The sequence below is a fragment of the Lithobates pipiens genome, unplaced genomic scaffold (assembly GCF_037356315.1).
Source record: "Lithobates pipiens isolate NorthernLeopardFrog02 unplaced genomic scaffold, aLitPip1_a1.2 Scaffold_30, whole genome shotgun sequence".
In the NCBI taxonomy this organism is placed as follows: domain Eukaryota; kingdom Metazoa; phylum Chordata; class Amphibia; order Anura; family Ranidae; genus Lithobates; species Lithobates pipiens.
In genome coordinates, this window is record NW_027507791.1 from 54,429,282 (window position 1) to 54,449,463 (window position 20,182).

At 43.0% G+C, this 20,182-nt stretch overlaps 1 protein-coding gene across 1 annotated transcript in view; it reads left to right on the forward strand.

Annotated features, from left to right (window-relative positions):
• SETDB1 (SET domain bifurcated histone lysine methyltransferase 1) overlaps positions 1 to 20,182 on the forward strand; it is a gene marked incomplete in the record, with an annotated part of 81,304 nt that overhangs the window by 15,211 nt on the left and 45,911 nt on the right. Inside the window, 6 exon segments of the mRNA XM_077464241.1 lie at positions 3,234 to 3,447; positions 6,426 to 6,589; positions 8,844 to 8,884; positions 13,115 to 13,193; positions 15,146 to 15,331; positions 17,568 to 17,769. Coding sequence (XP_077320367.1) covers positions 3,236 to 3,447; positions 6,426 to 6,589; positions 8,844 to 8,884; positions 13,115 to 13,193; positions 15,146 to 15,331; positions 17,568 to 17,769 — 884 coding nt within the window.

Here is a 20,182-nt window from a genome sequence, read left to right on the forward strand (position 1 = left end):
TCATCTTGGAGGTGTGTTTGGGGTCGTTGTCATGTTGGAATACTGCCCTGCGGACCAGTCTCCAAAGGGAGGGGATCATGCTCTGCTTCAGTTATGTCACAGTACATGTTGGCATTCATGGTTCCCTCAATGATCTGTAGCTCCCCAGTGCCGGTGTCCTGCCATCATATAGTGTCCGCCCCGTACTGCGCATGCGCAGTATGGGGCAGATGAATCTTCGGAAAACCTGTGCACTTGGATGGTGGGGATAGAACCTGGACTCACGGTGCAGGCGCCGTTCATTCTCTGCTATTTTCAGAATCTGTGTGTGCTGTGTACTGCGCATGCGCAGTACACAGCGGACACTATCCGATTGGGGACCATATGTGATAGGACACCGGCAGCACTCATGCAGCCCCAGACCATGACACTCCCATCACCATGCTTGACTGTAGGCAAGACACACTTGTCTTTGTACTCCTCATCCGGATTTTTTTTCGTTCACTTGCATACAGAGCCAGCACCCGCCCAGTGCAGGGTAGGTGAATCTTTTGAAATTGCTACCTGGAGCCGTATATCCCCTTTAATGGATACCTAATATGTCATGCTGGTGCTAGAATTATTGCTCTCATCCCGGCATGTGCAGCGATATGTAAGATGAACTTGGGTATATGTGGGGGATTTTATGTGCTTGAGTGTAATGCCCTGTACACATGATCGGATTTTCCCCGACAACAAAACCGTGGATTTTCTTGCAAAGTATGTTGGCTCAAACTTGTCTTGTATACACACGGTCACACAAATGTCAGAAATTCCGAACGTCAAGAATGCGGTGACATACAATACGTACAACAGGACTATAAAAAGGAAGTTCAATAGCCAGTGCCGTCCCTTTCTGCTTGATTCCGAGCATGTGTGGACTTTTGTGCATCGGACTAGTGTACACTTGGGAAAAATTTGAGAACCTACTCTCAAACATTTGTGTGCAGAAACTCCGACAGCAAATGTTCGATGGAGTATACACGCGGTCGGACTTTCCGACAACAAGCCCATTGGATAGTCCGATCGTGTACGTGGCATTACTTTCATTTAAAAAAATATATATATATATTTTTTTATTTAGTACCCCTCACCTCCTATTTATTTATTTATTTATTTATTTATTTTTCTCCATCACATATAAGGGATAAAAAGTGTGTGATTGGTGTTTTTTGGTGACCGTTTCTCTTTATTGAGACATCCAGGGTGTGGGGAGAATTCGGGCAGCACCCCAGGTGCCAACACAAAACTTCTTGACGCCATGCTGACCTGGGTTTTGTCGAGCCCTGGTAATGGGTGAAGTTATACTTTTCTTTCACAATCCCTTTCTTTTTTTTTTTTCTTTTTTTTTTTTTAAGAGTATAAGAATCACAATACAGAGGCATGGGAATATAGTAATGACAATACAGTGGCATCCAAGAGAAGACTAGTGATGAATAAAGAAAAAAAAGGAATGGAGCGGTAAAGGGAAATGGGAGGTTGCGGGATAAAAGGATGAGGGTGGGGAGATGGGGAAGTGGGGGAATTGCCCGGGGGAAACCCTAGATCTTGTGATCTGTCAGTTGCTCATACATTTGTCTACATCCTCCCCACCTCCTGGGTAGGGATGAGCTCAGGCGTGTTCGCGTGGACCACGTGCTGAGCCCGCCAGGAAGTGGGCGCAGCGCTGCGCTAATCACAGGCAGTGAGACATTTCCCCGATGCTGCAGAGATCGGGCAATGTCTCGCTGCCTGTGATTAGCGCAGCGCTGCGCCCACTTCCTGGCGGGCTCTACATGTGATCCATGTGAACACGCCTGAGCTCATCCCTACTCCTGGGGCATATAAGATCCAGGGGTCTCAGATGTGATGTGATGGAACTTTGTGCCCAAAGTCTCGGTATGGCTTCTAATCACTGGTTCACTTGGTACCACAACTTCTTTTAATTTCTAAAATGATCATGAGAGCCAACTTGCAAGCCTTGGCCATGGTTGGTTTTGTTGCTGTAAATTTAAATGTGATAAGGTCAAACTGTGTTCAGGTACAGCCTTGAAATTTTAAGATTTAGTAATTCTTCGCAGCAATTGATCTGAATGCTTCTACCCAAACTGTGTAGACAAGTTGATAAACCCGATATAAAACGCTTAATTTTCGGATGGTTACACCAGATGTGTAGAAGTGGCCCCACACAGTAGGACATCTCTGAAAGCATTTGGATGAAGTTCCTTGTATTGATTTAGCCATCCTTTGGGGATCCATGCCCTTGGGTATGCTTTTATGGTGCTTTTATCGTATTTTGATACTCAAGTTAAAGTGGTTGTAAACCCTTGCAACCAACTTTGACCTACAGGTAAGCCTAGATTAAGGCTTACCTGTAGGTCAAAGAAATATCTCCTAAACCTACACGGTTTAGGAGATATTTGCCGAAAGACAGGCACCGCTGTCGACTGCGATATTCCCGCGAGTGGCGGCTCCCATGCGCGGGAGTGACGTCATCGCGGCTTCGCCGAATGACAGCGGTGGAGCAGCGAGACCCACCGAGAAGATGGATGCTCTGGACTACAGGGGACAGCGGTGACTTCGCTGGCTCCTGTGTCAGGTAAGTGACACATAATGGACTACTGTGCAATGCATAGTAGTCCATTATGCTTTACCTTTGCAGGGAATCAAAGAGGAAGTAAACTCATCAAGGTTTACTTCCTCTTTAATTGAGGTAATGAATGTTTGCAAATTTCCTACCATCTGATAACCAAGAAAAGAGTGTGAATTAAAATGGCAATTCTGATAGAGTGCAATGGATAGACCTTCCCAGTACAGGCTGCATTTCCTTCTACATGCCCAAGACTTTGTAGGACATTTAGTTGATCCTTTGTTATCAATGTGGAGATCTGGTGGTGGAACACTTAACACCATTAAAGTCACTTTGAGTGTTTTATGGGCTAAGCTAGGCTTCTGCCTCCATAGGCCAGCCTAAAGAACCCTTTAGTAAACTACTACACCTGTGCCACCAGCACAAGGGGGGGGAGGGACGGCACTGGGATGTAAACGGTTCCTTGCTGTTGGCACTGATGCACCTCAACTACGCCCGGACAGCCAAGTGTAATTCTAGCTCCGTTTTAAAGCAACACTTAGAACATTAGTGTTCAGTTTAATTTTAAAAATACATTAAAATACAAAAAAATTAATTTTATTTCCTGCACTACTTTATACTTATGTTCTGCTTTGATTCAATGCAGCCATGGATGAATCCGACGTGAGCGATCTGGAGAACATGGTGGTGGAGGAGTTGGGCATCTCTATGAGAGAGCTTCAGGAGTTTATAGACAAAGAAGTGGAGAAGAATGAGTTTGTGAAGCAGCGGAAGGCTCAGTTGTTGGAGCTGGAGCAAATGGTGAAGCAGAAGGAGGATGAGGTGGCTCATGTGGACAGCTTGTGTGACAATGCTTCAAGGTAACGGAACAAACCATTGATTGGTATTTTTTATTACAGGGCATGGATTTATGGAACACTTTACATATTTATTATATATTCATGTCAGTCTCTGCCCTTACAAGCTAAGGTGTGTATATATATATATATATACACGCACGCACGCGCGCGCGCCAATTTAGACTGGTATGTAGGTTATGGGCTAACTTAATGAAATGTCACAAAATTGTCAGCATCCAATCAGATTCTTCCTATGATTCCCCCAGTAATTGTAGGTAAATGGGTGGCCCACTGAATGTTTTTGATAAGGTCAGCTGTGATCTGAATGAAAAAAAAAAATACTGTGTGTGTTTACAACACTATGCATTACAGGGAACATTATCCCTTCATGTAGGCACATGTTAGAGCTTTTTGGGGAAATGCCCACTGTCAATGGGAGAAATGCAAATTGTGTGTGAGCCCAAATGAACTATTTTCTTTAACAGGTGTGCTGTATAAACTGTATGTAACCTTGGCTAAATACAGTACACAGCGCCATGTTCGGGCAGTGAGAAGGAGACTCCCCACACTCGAACAGAATTAAGTCTACCTGAGTGCTGCCCAGCCATTCATAGGCAGCTATTGTCTGAATACAAAGCTTCCTTTTCTTGGGGGATCATAATGTTATCCACCTGCCTCGGCCAATCGGAGGCAGCTTTGTATTCATTTAGGGAATACAAAGCAGCCTATGAATGGCTGAGCAGCTCTTAGCCAGACTCAATTTTGTTCTGGGTGTGTGAAGTTCCAGTCCTGTTGTCGGAACGAGGTGCTGTAGACTGTAGATGAGGCTGCATACAGCTGATAGTGGGCACACATGTTAGTGTAGAAGAGGGGTCTTCAAGCTTTATAAACAAAGGGCCAGTTTACTGTCCTTCAGATTCAGTAGAAAATGCCCCAGCAAAAGTCGGTAACTGTGCTCTGTCGTTGGTGTCAATGGGAGGAATAATGCCCCACTGTTAGTGAAAGGAATGGTGCCTCGTCAATGGGGTCAGCAGAAGGAAGAATGATTTAAAGCAGGGCTCGACAAAACCCGGTCGCCAGGTCGCATTGGCGACTAGAAATAGCGACCTCGCGCCTGGGGCAGCACAGCTGGGGGTATCCTGTGTCTGTGGACCCCCCCAGCGTGATCGCGTCGGGCCGTTCCGCCGGCGGCCGAAAATTTAGGCCGCGGCTTTGAGGCCTTCTGCGGTCCTATGATTCCTTATGGAATCTGGCGCCCTCTTGTGGTCGCCGTTGGTATGACAAACCAGCAATGTTAATGAAGATTCCTCTGCCTGTATTATATTACCTGCCTCTTCTTCCCTTTATTTAGAACCCCCTAAACATTATATATATTTTTTATTCTAACACCCTAGAGAATAAAATGGTGGTTGTTGCAATACTGTCTGTCACACCGTATTTGTGCAGCGGACTTACAAGTGCACTTTTGTTGGGAAAAATAATTTAGTTAATAAAAAAATAAGACAACAGTAAAGTTAGCCCAATTATTTTTTTATATTGTGAAAGATAATGTTACGCCGAGTAAATTGATACCCAACATGTCACGCTTCAAAATTGCACCCGCTCATGGAATGGCGACAGACTTTTACCCTTTAAAATCTGCATAGGCGACGTTTAAAAAAATTCTACAGGTTGCACGTTTTGAGTTACAGAGGAGGTCTGGGGTAGAATTATTGCTCTCGCTCTACCGATCACGGCGCTACCTCCTATGTGTGGTTCGAACACCGATTTTATATGCGGGCAGGACAGGGCGCGTTTAAAAATTATTTTTTCTGCTTTATTTTAACTTTTTTTTTTTTTTCCACTGTTCTTTTAAAAAAAATGTTGTGTCACTTTTATTCTTATTACAAGGAATGTAAAAATCCCTTGTAATAGAAAAAGCATGACAGGTCCTCTTATATATGAGATCTGGGGTCAGAGAGACCTCACATCTTATATTTACACTAAAATGCAATTGAAAAAAAAATTGTCATTTGAAAAAAATAAATAAAATGTCCCTCTAAGAGCTATGGGCAATGACTTGGAGACGGGGGGGGGGGCGGCGACGGCGCTGCTATCTTCCCCTCACTCGTCTCCATGTCAGGCCAGGGACAGGTCCGGATCGTCGTCACGGACCTGGCTCCTAACTTTTTAAGCTGGCTCCTAGATTCCAAGCAAATTTGTCAACCCCTGATTTAAAGGCTGGTCAAAGGCCACTGCTTTAAGGGCCAGACTGTGGCCATTCGGAGTAGAAATTTTCCTGTGTCAGTGGGAGTAAACAGTGCATCTTTGGTATTCAAGGAGGACTAGAGCCCCGTGGTTGGCGTCGGCGGGCGGACTAGGGCCCCCGTGGTTGGCGTCGGCGGGCGGACTAGGGCCCCCGTGGTTGGCGTCGGCGGGCGGACTAGGGCCCCCGTGGTTGGCGTCGGCGGGCGGACTAGGGCCCCCGTGGTTGGCGTCGGCGGGCGGACTAGGGCCCCCGTGGTTGGCGTCGGCGGGCGGACTAGGGCCCCAAGGGCTGGATAAAGGCTAGCAAAGGGCCACAATTTGGAGACCACCAGTGGAGAAACTGGTTTGGCACAAACAAACTAGTTAAAGTGACCGTAAAAGTTGAGATCAGCTTTAAAATAGGTTGAAGGTCATAGGATCAAAAAAAAAATTTCGGCAAAAATAAAAAGTATAGCAGCCCCTCTCCTAACACATGTCCCATGGGTGTTTCTACGAATTTACTAAGGCGGGGGCTGTATATTCCTGAACGGCCACTTGTGTAGTGTAACGAATCTCTCTCTTTCCTGAATCTGCATTTTTTGGAGTAAACTAGATGGTTTAGGCCTCAGTAAGTGGGCATTTTTGGTGTCACAGCATAGTAGATGAGCTCCTATTTTGGAAAATGTTTGGAAACCATCATATGGATCAGTTCGCTGATCCTGGATAATGCTTTCACGGGAAGAAGGTGCCATTTACAATTCTGCTTATTGCAGGGCTCTTGAGGACTGTGAGATGTTGGTGAAAACACTATACAGTGAGATGGGCATCACCTACAAAGAGATCAGCTCAGACGACGATGAATCTTCCAAACCTGTGGAAGTCATCGAAATTCCAGATGAGGACGAGGAGGATGACGATGTCATGAGTGTGGGATCAGGTAGGTGACCGTGTGTGTGTGTGTGTGTGTGTGTGTGGGGGGGGGGGGGTTTATTTTTATTTTTTTCTTGTGCGTGTAGGTTTTGGAAGGGTTACACATCATGAATACTGTAACAAGGTAAATGGTATACAAGTAATTCAATAAACACACAATGTATAGCCTAATAAAGTGGTTTGTTTAACCACTTCAGCCCCGGAAGATTTTACCCCCCTTCCTGACCAGAGCACTTTTTGTGATTCGGCACTGCGTTGCTTTAACTGACAATTGTGCGGTCGTGCGACGTTGTACACAAACAAAATTGACGTCCTTTTTTTTCCCCACAAATAGACCTTTCTTTTGGTGGTATTTGATCACCTCTGCGGTTATTATTTTTTGTGCTATAAACAAAAAAGAGCGACAATTTTGGGGGAAAAAAAGCAATATTTTTTGTTATAATAAATAGCCCCCAAAATTATATAAGAAAAACACATTTTTTTCCTCAGTTTAGACCGATATGTATTCTACATATTTTTGGTAAAAAAAAATCGCAGTAAGTGTATATTGATTTGCACAAAAGCCTACAAAATAGGGGATCGTTTTATGGGATTTTTATGACACTTTTTTTTTTTTATATTAGTAATGGCGGCGATCTGCGGTTTTTATTTTCGTGACTGCGACATTATGGCAGACACGTTTGACACTATTTTGGTACCATTGTCACTTATACAGCGATCAGTGCTCTAAAAGATGAAGGGGTTAAGTGTGTCCTAGGGAGTGATTCGAACTGTGGGGGGAGGGGCTACCTAGGGCATGACGGCGATCACTGCTCCCGATGACGGGGAGCAGTAGATCTGTCATGACACTAGGCAGAACGGGGAAATGCCTTGTTTACATTTCCCCCGTTCTACCTCTCCACACCGCAATCGCGGGCCATCGGAGAGCGAGTTCCCGGGACACGCTCGTGCGGCGGCGTGCGCCAGAAAGGTGGCAAATTTAAAGGGACATACCTGTACGCCCATTTGCCTGCTTGTGCCATTCTGACGACGTATATATGCGTGCGGCGGTCGGCAAGCAGTTAAATATTCTTGGGAAATCACATTTATAATGAAATTATGAATCCTTCGCTGAAACATTGGAGTGAAAAAAAATCAGTATTTGCCTTCTTGCAAATGGCTCAATCGCCACTCCCCCTTATCATTTGGGTAAGTCTAGCCATACGCTGTAAGATTTCTCATGCTAAGCCCCGCTGAGAAAGGCAAAATCAATAGATTCAAACTGAATGGCATGAATGAGGACCGTTCCCTGCTGGGTATTTGTATTTTGCCAGCATCCGGCACCTGCAGTTGTTTGAACGCTCAGTTTGGGAATTTTTCACCGGGCTCCTTCACTTTTCAGATTGAGGTTTGTTGAGCCCAGGTGGTGCCTAAAGGCCACCCGCTGCTCAGATTTCGGCACGATTCAACAGCCGTGAATAGAGCCGGGTGTTCAGAAGAGCTCGTTATCAAGCTTTCTAATGCATCTAAAATATCGATTTGTATCCAGTTTCCAGGAGAACATTGTATTAAAGCAATTGTAAAGGTAAAAATTAAGTTTAAATTTAGTATTTTTTTGCTAGAAAATTACTTAGAGCCCCCAAATATATAGCACAAACCCTAGAGCGGGGGACTCAAACTGGTGGCCCCCCAGTTGTTGCAAAACTACCATATAGTTTGGAGTAGACTTCCCCACTTCCCAGCCATTCATTGGCAGCTTTGTATTGTCTGAATACAAAGCTTCCTTTTCTTGGGATCATAAGGTTATCCACCTGTCTTCATTTAGGGAATACAAAGCAGCCTATGAATAGCTGAGCAGCTCTCAGACAGACTCGATTTTTATTTTATTTTTTCTGGGTGTGGGAAGTTCCCGTCCTGTTGTCAGAACAAGGTAGGTGCTGTAAACTGTATGTAGATGAGGCTACATACAGCTGATAAAAAAAAAACACAGTGGGCACACCTGTTAGTGTAGAAGAGGTGTCCTCAATCTTTATAAACAAAGTGTGTATATGTATGTGTGTGTGTATATGTATGTATGTGTGTATATGTATGTATGTGTGTGTGTGTGTATGTATATATATATATATATATATATATAATCTCTATATATGTGTGTGTGTATGTGTGTATATATATATATATATATATATATATATATATATATATATATATATATATATATATATATATATATATATACACATTTTTTTTGTTTACGGTATATTTTTTTTTTTTTTTTACAGGAGAAGCGGTTATTAGTAAAACTCCCAAAGAGAAACGACTGGTGAGTAACGTTCTCTTTAATCTTGTTTATTGAATTATTTGTTCCTTTTCACCATCTGTCTTTAGGGAAAAAGTAAAGGTGGCCATAGATGACTGATTTTTTTTTTTTTTTTTTTTGGATCAGTTAGCAGGCCGATCTAAAGGAAACGAAGATTCCTCCGTCCACACAAGCAAGGTGGATAGAGGATTCCGTCCCACTGAGGCATTGTAGTGTGGAAGGAGGACGCCTTCACTGTCGGAATACACTGATCAGCAGCTGCTGTTCAAGAGATTTTCTAACATTCCCAATCGACAGATGTTGATCTAACGACCCCCTTCTGTCGTACGGATATGGCCATACATGGATGGAAATTTTATCTGGTTCACAATGAACCGGTCAAATTTCAATCCATCTGTGGCTAGCTTTAGTAAGGTTCTACCCTTTTTTTTTTTTTTTTGTATAAAGTATTGTAAAGAGGTTAAATGGTGCAAGTTTGTCACCGAGCTGTTCTAAACTGCCAAATGAGAGTTGTGACAGCATTGTCTCATTAATTGAATCCAAGGAAGATATCTGTGTTTGCAGCAATTTTTTCAAATTTTTTATTTTTTTTAATTTATTTTTCTATTAACCACTTGCTTACTGGGCACTTAAACCCCCAATTTTCAGCTTTCAGCGCTGATGCACTTTGAATGACAATTGCGCGGACATACAACACTGTACCCAAATGAAATTTTTATCATTTTTTTCCCACAAATAGAGCTTTCTTTTGGTGGTATTTAGTTACAGCTCGGAGTTTTATTTTTTGCTAAACAAACAAAAAAAGATGCAAAAAAAATAAATAAATAAATCATGTTTTAATAGTTTGTTATAAAATTTTGCAAACGGGTCATTTTTCTCCTTCATTGAAGTGCGCTGATTAGGCGGCACTGATGGGCTGCATTGGTGGGCACTGATGGGCTGCATTGGTGGGCACTGATGGGCTGCATTGGTGGGCACTGATGGGCTGCATTGGTGGGCACTGATGGGCTGCATTGGTGGGCACTGATGGGCTGCATTGGTGGGCACTGATGGGCTGCATTGGTGGGCACTGATGGGCTGCATTGGTGGGCACTGATGGGCTGCATTGGTGGGCACTGATGGGCTGCATTGGTGGGCACTGATGGGCTGCATTGGTGGGCACTGATGGGCTGCATTGGTGGGCACTGATGGGCTGCATTGGTGGGCACTGATGGGCTGCATTGGTGGGCACTGATGGGCTGCATTGGTGGGCACTGATGGGCTGCATTGGTGGGCACTGATAGGCATAGTTAAGGCGGCACTAATAGGCACAGATAAGGCGGCACCGATGGGCAAAGATGGGCACTGATAGGTACCACTGATAGATGGGACTGATGGGCACTGATAGGTGGCACTGATGGGCGGCACTGGGGTGCAGCACCTTTGAGGCAGATTGTGGGCACTGTGGGTGGCACTGCTGGGTGGCACTGTGGGCACTGCTGGGTGGCACTGACGGGGGGCAATTACGTTTTATTAGGGTGGCACTGCAGGGGGCAGGTGGGCACTGGCAGGGGGCAGGTGGGCGCTTGCATTGCTGGCCGTGATCGGGACTGATGTCCCGATCACGGCCGCCGGTGATCGGCTTTTTTTTTTCTCCTCGCGCTGTCAGCGCGAGGAGGAATACTAGCCGATTACCGGCTCCGTTATGTCACCTGATCCGCTGTCATTGGCTGACAGCTGATCACGTGATAAGGGGTCGGGATCGACCCCTTGCACGGATCGGTGATCAGGCAAATCTCATGGACTCGCCGATCAGAGCGCGCCCCTCAGGGCGCGCGCAGGCCGCTCGTACACGGGACGACGTCAATAGACGTAGTCCCGGAAAAGGAGATCCGCGCTGTAGCCGTCAATTGACTATAGCGCGGATCTCAAGTGGTTAAAGTTACTAAACCAACAAACAGTAAAATCAGTGTGTATATGCAGTAAAGCATGCCTGTTATACTCGCTGTGGAACCTAAGGGGTTAATCCTCCGCATTATGTGAAAAGGCTGTTTGATCTTGTATGTACAGATCTTCCTCCTCCCTGAGCTAGGTTCATTCATATATTTACACTTTCAGATATGTGGTCAGTAAATGCAAGAATTAAAACGCACACAAAGATTGTAATAAAGGAGATTTATTTGGCTTTGATTTAAAAATGTATTAGCCCTTGTACACACGGTCAGACATTCCGACAACAAAATCCGTCGGATTTTGTCCGAAACTTGTGTTGCATACACATGGTCGGGACAAAGTTGTCGGAAAATCCGATCGTTCAGAACGGAGTGATGTTATTTAGTTACGACGGGACTACGTTCAGGCTAGTAGCCAATAGCTTTGGTCTAGGAATTTGATCTGAGCATGCGTGGCACTTTGTCCGATCGGAATTCTCTACAAACGATCGGACAAAGTCCCATCGGACCATGTTGTCGGAAAATTTTATAGCCCAGCTTTAAAACTTTGTCTGTCGGATATTCTGACGGAAACAGTCCGATGGAGCCCACACACGGACGGATTATCCGACAACACGGTCCGATCGGACATTTTCCGTCAGAATGTCAGCTGGTGTGTACAAGGGCTTACAGATGATACGATACAGGATAAATACAGCATATTCAATCCAGGGGAGTCCCTATCTCCTAAATGAGATACCTGGAGATGATAGTCAACATGATTCAGACGCTTCAGTCCTGAATCAAACCTCAAACTCCAGACTGGCCTCCCAGTCATATTTCTATTATAGGGAAGGCAATGGCTACAACTGAAGAAAAGGTCGAAGGTTTCCAACTTCCCATAGCATAATGAACCGTTCTGTCCATGGAAGGAGGTATGCCATGCAGTGCTCCAGTAAATAACATGGAAGTCCGGAATATTTTGGGGATTTTTTCCTGTATAAAGTCTATTTTCCCCTTGTATGCTAACGGAGCAATTGTAACTTTTTGGTGATACAAAAACTCGAACTTATCCTGAAAAACGACTGAGATGGACTTTTAGACCTTCCTAGTCTATTACCCTTCTGTATGATGCTCCCAAATGGTCCTGCATGCCTTTCACCTTGGTCGATGATTGTAATTTTGAATCTTTAAAGTGATCAGTCTATACATACAGAGTTTATTGTAACAATCTCCTGAAGAAGCCTCGAATGGCGAAACGTGTAGATATACAATTATACTTCTGTTGATATTTGCTACTGATTTACTGTGGATTTTTACATTTTCAATCATAAATTTTTAATCGAAATACATTTTTCTATTCTTGGACTTTTTTTGTCTGTTTGCGCTTGAAAAGTCCCAATTCTTCTTATGTTGTATTTACAAAAAGGGATGTGGCGTCTTCAGTGTATCTTTCCAACAGACTAGCTCTATAATTATACTTCTCCTCTGTATCATTTTCAATAAGCTGCAGGAACGCTGATGATCGCTCTCGTAGTCCACTAACCTTTTCCCCGGCTTTAAAACGGCCCATACAGAGGGTACGGGCTGGAGGCGGAAGGACATGTCTGCAGTAGCCCACATTGCACCCGTGATCTACTGATTGTGGGTGCAATGCTCTGCAGAAAAAATAATAAATGCGCTTTTTTTTTTTTTTCTCTGCAGAAATATGTGCATTTATTACTTTTCTAGAAAGATGAACTTATCCTTCCTAAGCTGCATAGATGCAAGTCCTGTTCATACCACAGCATGCCGCCTTGGGGTCTGTTGCAGTGCTTTGTATAAAAATGCAGATCTGCTTTGTTTTTGCGCAACCCACCAAAGTACACTTGGTTGCAGTGTACAGAAATAAATAAAAATCCCTTGTGATGTTTTAATAAAGTTTAAGAAAAAAAAAGTAAACCAGTGCCTTGCTTTGTAGCAAAACAAGCCCCTCCCCACATGCCCATACGTATTGGACCCCAGCCTGCCCAGTAATATGATGTCTTACTACATCTTTCCACAATGCAGGCCTATACCTCTGCAGCCTTACTGAAAACAATGCACTCCCTGTGTGGCTGATGCTGTCTCTGTAGTAGTTAGGAGGTCTGAGTTGTAGAAGTCGCTAATCTACGACTTGGTGCATAAAACAACATCATCATCCTAATCATGACAGGGCCACTGTGTTGTGTTTTTTATCTTTTTATTTATTTTTATTTTTATGTCTCGTAGTCCAGAATGACATTGTAAAATACTGTTCATCCATCAGAGTGACTTTAGTGATTTCTTTTTCTAAACTGTTTAGTTAAAAGACGCTATGACCGCCATGAAGAAATGTCAAAAAGATGTACAGAATTTGGTGGAAGCCATCCACAAGAAGCCTGGTATGCTTTGCAACTTCTTTCTCTCTTCTACATTGATCCTTGTTATGTGCTGGTACTGCTTTTTTAGGGTCAGTTACATACCGTGTTCCCCTGAAAATAAACAAATAAAAATAAAATAATAAAGGTCTACTATTAATTTTGGCAACAAAAGACCACAGTAGGGCTTATTTTTGGGGTAGGTTTTATCATGTAATGTGTATTTACCAGTTCCTGTGCCCCCTCTCCCTCCCTGCCTGTCGGCTAAGGAGTCATTAGCATTTAACATTGTCATCATTATTATTATTATGATTATTATGATTATTATTATTATTATTATTATTAATTTTTTTTTTTTTTTTTATTTTTTTTTTTTTTGAGTCCTATTACATTTTCTACCATTTTAATAGTCTCCTTCTGAGCGAGCAGGTGTAGGTTTTGGCCTTTTTCCACCTGCATCGTCTTTGTTTACTGAGCTCAGTGACTTAAGCTGAAATGTACACACACACAAACAAACACGTCAGATTATTATTATACGGGATTTATATAGCACCAACAGTTAGTGCAGAGCTTTACAACATGAGGGCAGACATTACAATGCAAATCAACACAGGAGGGATCAGAGAGCCCGGCTCATTAAAACTTACAATCTAGACGAATGAGTTTGTGAATTATAGGATTTTACATGCACTATATTACTCTGCTATATTATGTACAATGTGTGTCTGTAATAATATAGTACCAAATACCTTTTGTTACAGTGCCGCTCTGCGCTTGCGTGACCTGCTGCGGGTGGGGGGGGGGGGGGGTGAGATCTCCAGGTCACAGCTGTGAGGAGAGCAGCGGGAGGTCAGCTGAGCGCCGCTGTAGCGAAGGTATTTGGCACGGTAATTCAGAAACGCACACATTGTACGTTATGTAATACGGTAATAGAGTGCATCATAGGATTTTACAAGCACTTTAACCTTTTCAGCCCCAGAAGATTTGGCCGCTGAATGACCGGGCCATTTTTTAAAAAAAATTTTGCGATTCGGCACTGCCTCGCTTTAACTGACATTTGCTCAGTCGTGCGACTTTGTATCCAAACAAAATTGACGTCCTCTTTTTTTTTTTTTTTTTTATTTATTTTTTTTTTTCTTGCAAATGGAGCTTTCGTTTGGTGGTATTTGATTACCTCTGCGGTTTTTATTTTTTGCGCTATAAACAACAAAAAAAAAAAAAAAAACAATTTTGAAAAAAAACAACACTATTTTGTACTTTTTGCTATAATAAATATTAGTTTTTGATTTTTAAAGCAAATTTTTTTTCTCAGTTTAGGCCGATATGTATTCTTATGCATATTTTTTTGGTAAAAAAAAAAAAAAAATTGCAATAAGCGTATATTGATTGGTTTGCTCAAAAGTTATAGCGCCTACGAAATAGGGGATAGATTTATAGCATTTTTATTATTATTTTTTTATTTATTTCATTTAACTAGTAATGGCAGCGGTCTGTGATTTTTATCGGGAACTGCGACATGGCCAACACGTTGGACACATTTGACACATTAGGAACACACAATATGTCACTCCTCACAGAACAGGGATTTGTGTGTTTACACACGTCCCTGCTCTGCATCAAGTGCCAGCGATCACTCCTGGCGGGGGGTCATTGTGTATATGTTTGTATATGTGTGTGTGTGTATGTATATGTATATATACTATATATTATAGTATATATATTATATATATTAAAATATATGTCTTAGCTACTTAGCTATATATTAGAGATATATATATATATATATATATATATATATATATATATATATATATATATATATATTAAAAAAAATCTAGCAATCTCTCTCAAAGACCTATTTTAAAACCTATATAAAAGTGTGTGTGTGTGTACATGCATGCGTTCTATATACAATCTATCTCTATCTATATATTTATATGCTAAAGAATACTACTGATGATGATTTTTATTTTTAGATGGACCCCAAACTCGGTCGTCTTCTCATCCCTCTTCACCTTCAAGTTCTGTGGGTGGTCCCAACCAAGCCAACGCAGCCAATGACATGAAAAAGGATGGAGACCTTGTTGTGGGTATGAGAATTCTTGGTAAGAAGAGGACCAAAACGTGGCACAAAGGGACCTTGATTTCCATTCAGATGGTTGGTAAGTACTTAGGTTGTTGATGGTTTATGACTTTCAGGGAAAAAGTAGCTTCTGATGTTACAGCAGTCAGTAAAAAGTAATTCTATTTGGCCTCTTGTAACAGTTCTATTACAGTGGAATCTCAGATTGCGAGTAACGTGATTAACAAGCGTTTCGCAATACTAGCAATTTTTTTTTCTTCTAAATTCTGACTCGGTTTTGCGAGTATCTCGCAAAACGACCAGGGTGCAGCCTCTGCGGTGTGCAGTACCGCATTTGGCCAGAGGTGCACAGGCAACGGTGACGCTCAGAATGTTTCAGAAATACTCCGTTCCCGAGTGCAGCAGAACTGTCCCCCAGTATTTCCGAGTCTCTCCAGCGCCCCCCCCCCCCAACCCCTGGCCACGTGCGGTATTGCATGTAATATAAGTCAACGCAGAACGAATTATCTCCATTTCCATTGACTTCTATGTGGAAACTCGCTTTGATATGCGAGTGCTCTGGATTACAAGCATTCTCCTGGAATGGATTATGCTCATAATTCAAGGTTCCACTGTACTTGGTTATTTACCTTGATGTACACGTCAGCAAGTAAAATGTCACATTCTCTAAGCTGGCCTTGTTTTCAGGACTTGGTGTCACTTATTGAGTACCCCTTGCTGTAGGTCTAGGTTTTAAACATTTTTTTTTAAAAGACCGTTCTGATCTGGTAAAGTTAAAAGAAGGCAGCCTTTGTTTAATAAAACCCCAATGCAGCTAGATTAGGTAAACTCTGGGGCAAATTTTGTATCCCTCCCGCCCCTCCTGCTCCCACCAATTCACATTTTTTTTGTAAAATGCCTTCCAAAGTATTTGGAATGCTGAGTCAGCTGTCTGTGTCCCTTGCTGGTACCTTCTTTGGAAGTGGTGACCAGTGATCTGCTGCTTCAGTTCAGGGTCTCTGCCAGTTGGTCTTGTTGCCTCCCCCCTCATTATGACATCACACTGCTGGAGCCAGCGAGGACCTCTTGCTGCTGGACAGCCAATGGAAAATACCATCACCTACATGAATACATGGGCACCTGAAGAGGGACCCACCTGCTCTGCATTTCAGAAGAGAGAAGACTAAGGACAATGAGCATCCCACGACTAAGACCAGACTAAGGTAAGTATTTGAGGTTTTTCATTGTAGTTTTATTTTTAATTGGTTGAAATTTGGGAAGGGGAGACCGAACATGAACTTTAAGGGTGGCTTCACACTGCTCCGCTGTGCTTTGGCTACAACGCAGCTAACTCATTGTTTCCATCTGGGTTAGCTGCGCTTTCCCATAAACTTCAATGATGTCCTGCGGTTTTTGTGCATTTTTCACAAAAACTTCGGCATGCTTGAGTTTTAATGCATTTTTGGAAAGCACACCAAAACTTTGGGACATAATTGAAGTCTATGGGAAAGCGCAGCTAAATCGCACTAAAATTGTGGGTTAGCTACGCTTTGCCCTAAGCACAGCGGGGCAGCATTAAGGCCGGGTTCACACCTGTGCGTCTTTGGTTTAGTTTCTTGGCCGAATTCAGCCATAGATTCAGCCCCAATTCGTCCCTGAAATGGGGAACGGAGACGCACAGTGTTCTTGTGCGGTTCCGCAGTTGGCTCCAGTGTGAACCCGGCCTTAAGGGGTTGTAAAGGTTTTTATAATCATGCATTCTAACACCCCTCCCAACACTTACCTGAGGTCCCTCCTCTGTCCAGCTATGTCCACAGGTGTCTCAGACATTCGAGATTCTCCTTCCTGATTGGCTGATACACAGCAGCGGCACCATTGGTTGCTGCTGCTGTCAATCAGTCAGCTAGTCAATCTGGATAGAGAGGGGGGCAGGCCAGGTTAGGGCTCCGTGTCTGAATGGATACATGGGGCTGTGACTCGGCTTGGATGCCCCCATAGCTAGCTGCATGCTGTGGGGTCACTGAACAGGAGGGAGGGGCCAGGTTCAGCGAAGAAGGACCCGAGAAGAGGAGGATCTGGCTGCTCTGTGCAAATCCACTGCACCGAGCAGGTAAGTATAACATGTTTGTCTATTTATTTATTTTTTCCTATAAAAATAACAATCCGTTTAAGCCACCTTAATGTGACAGTGAGCTAAAAAATATAGCCCCCCAATGGTTAATAACCCAGACACTTAGATATATGGTTGATGGATGGGAGGGGTTGTGTTTAGTACATTGCTTTTTTTTTATTTTTTTATTTATTTTTAAAGCTGTTTTGTTGTTTTTTTTTTGTAGGACCAGGTAAAAAATATAAAGTGAAGTTTGACAACAAAGGAAAGAGTCTGCTATCTGGCAACCATATTGCGTATGAGTACCATCCACCATTGGATAAGCTGTTTGTTGGGAGCAGAGTGGTAGCCAGGTACAAAGATGGGAACCAGGTATGGCTGTACGCTGGTATCATAGCGGAACCTCCCAGCAACAAGAATAAAATGAGGTAATTTCCTGTCTCAGGTTTACTATGATTTTTGTCTTTTATTTTTTTGTTGTTTTTGTTTTTTAGCGTTTGTTACCATAAAAGGGACAGGATTAATTTTTTTCTTTTTAAAGCATGTTCTACAGCACCGTGCCTGTGATGTGTAATTTGGACTTCTCTATCACCTGAAAGACCTGGCTGATCCTGCCTAGTTTTACCCTCCCCTCTGTAAACTGACCACAGTGTATCATGGCTGCTGAGCCCGGACACCGTGGTCAGTTTATGTGCCTCCTGTCTGCTCTCCTCTGTCTTTCTCCCTCGCTGTCAGAAATTAACAGTGCCCCCCCAACCTGCTGCTGAAATAACTTTTACATTTTCATACTATCTGCTCTGTCTCCTAATCCTGTGTGCCCGAGAGTGTGTGATTTTTATTTAACCACTTGCTTACTGGGCCATTACTCACACTTCTCTCCTACACGTAAAAATCTTTATTTGCTAGAAATTTACTTTGAACTCCCAAACACTATTATGTTTTTTGTTTTTTTTAGCCGAGACTAAAAAAAAAAAAAATGTTTTCCTCCGTTTAGGCCGATATGCATTCTTCTACATATTTTTGTTAAAAAAAAAATCACAATACGCGTATATTGATTGGTTTGCGCAAAAGTTTTAAAGCGTCTACAAAATAGGGGATAGATTTATGGTATTTTTTTATTATCTTTTTTTTCTTTTTTTTACTACTAGTAATGGCGGTGATCTGCGATTTTTAGTGGTATTGCAACGGACAGATCGGATGCTTTTGACAATATTTTGGGACCAGTGACTTTTATACAGCGATTAGTGCTATAAAAATGCACTGATTACTGTGTAAATGACGCTGGCAGGGAAGGGGTTAAACACTAGGGGGCGATCAAGGGGTTAACTGTGTTCCCTCAGCGTGTTCTAACTGTAGGGGGAATGGGCTCACTAGAACATGACAGAGATCACTGCTCCCGATGACAGGGAGTAGTAGATCGCTGTCATGTTGCTAGGCAGAACAGGGAAATACCTTGTGCCATGATCACAGGTCACCAGTGGACATTGGGTCTGCGGGCACGCTCACGCACGCACACTAGCCCGTGATTTATAGGGGACGTATAGGTACACCCATTTGCGCAGCCGTAACATTGTGCCGACGTATATTGCTGTGCGCTGAACGGCAATAGGTTAAGTAAGAGTAATAACATACGAGAGATGCTGTATGTGTTTAAAGGAAGGAGGAACCGAGACGGAAGGACAGTGTAAAAGCGAAAACATATTTTACTGCTTCCCAAATATATTTATATAATGACCTCTGCTGTTTGTTTCATATCCCTTGTAAGCGTAGGCTAGGTCAGGATGTGTGACTAAGAATAACCACAGCGGGTGACCGATCATGCCGGAGGGCGGCCCGTTCTCGGGAGGAAGTCGTATCACATCCTCTTAGAACAATAGGGTTTCCGCCCAACCGTCATTTTACAATGGCCCGGGGTGGAAGCAATTAAACAAAATAATGGTATAAGTCCAAATTGGTAAATTTTACAAATTTATATATTGGATTACAAGTTTGGATAAGGGCTCATTAACCACTTAACGACCAGCGCACGACGATGTACGTCCTATTTTTGAAGAGGGATATCTCGGTAACGGCAGCAGCTGCTGCCACAACCGAGAGATCCATCTTTTCAGGCGCCGGTCGTCTGTTCGATAACGGTGGTCTCCGGCGGATTCGCCGCGAGATCACCACTATCGGCGGCGGGAGAGGTGCCACCCCCCCCTCCCGCCGCCCTCCCGCACCTTCCGCCTCTTACCGGAGCCGTCGGTAGCGGCGGAGGCGATCTGGTCCTTTTGCTAGCTGAATATGGAGACGAGTGACGCTAAGATGGCCCCCACTCGTCTCTATACCATAGGAGGGCGGAAGCGACGTCAAAATGTCACTTCCACCCATACCTCTTAAAGGTATATTTTTTTTAAATGTGTAATTTTTTTTTTTTTCTATTTTTATTTTATTTTTTGCATTTTAGTCCAAATATGAGATGTGAGATCTTTTTGACCCCAGATCTCATATTTAAGAGGACCTGTCATGCTTTTTTCTATTACAAGGGATGTTTACATTCCTTGTAATAGGAATAAAAGTGATCCTTTTTTTTTTTTTTTAAAACAGTGTAAAAATAAATAAAATCAATTAAAATAAATAAGAAAAAAAAAAAAAGGTTTTTAAAAACACCCTGTCATGACGAGCTTGCGCACAGAAGCGAGCGCATACGTGAGTAGCGCCCACATATGAAAACGGTGGTCAAACCACACATGTGAGGTATCGCTGCGATCGGTAGAGCGAGAGCAATAATTCTAGCCCTAGACCTCCTCTGTAACACAAAATTGCAACCTGTAGAATTTTTTAAATGTTGCTTATGGAGAT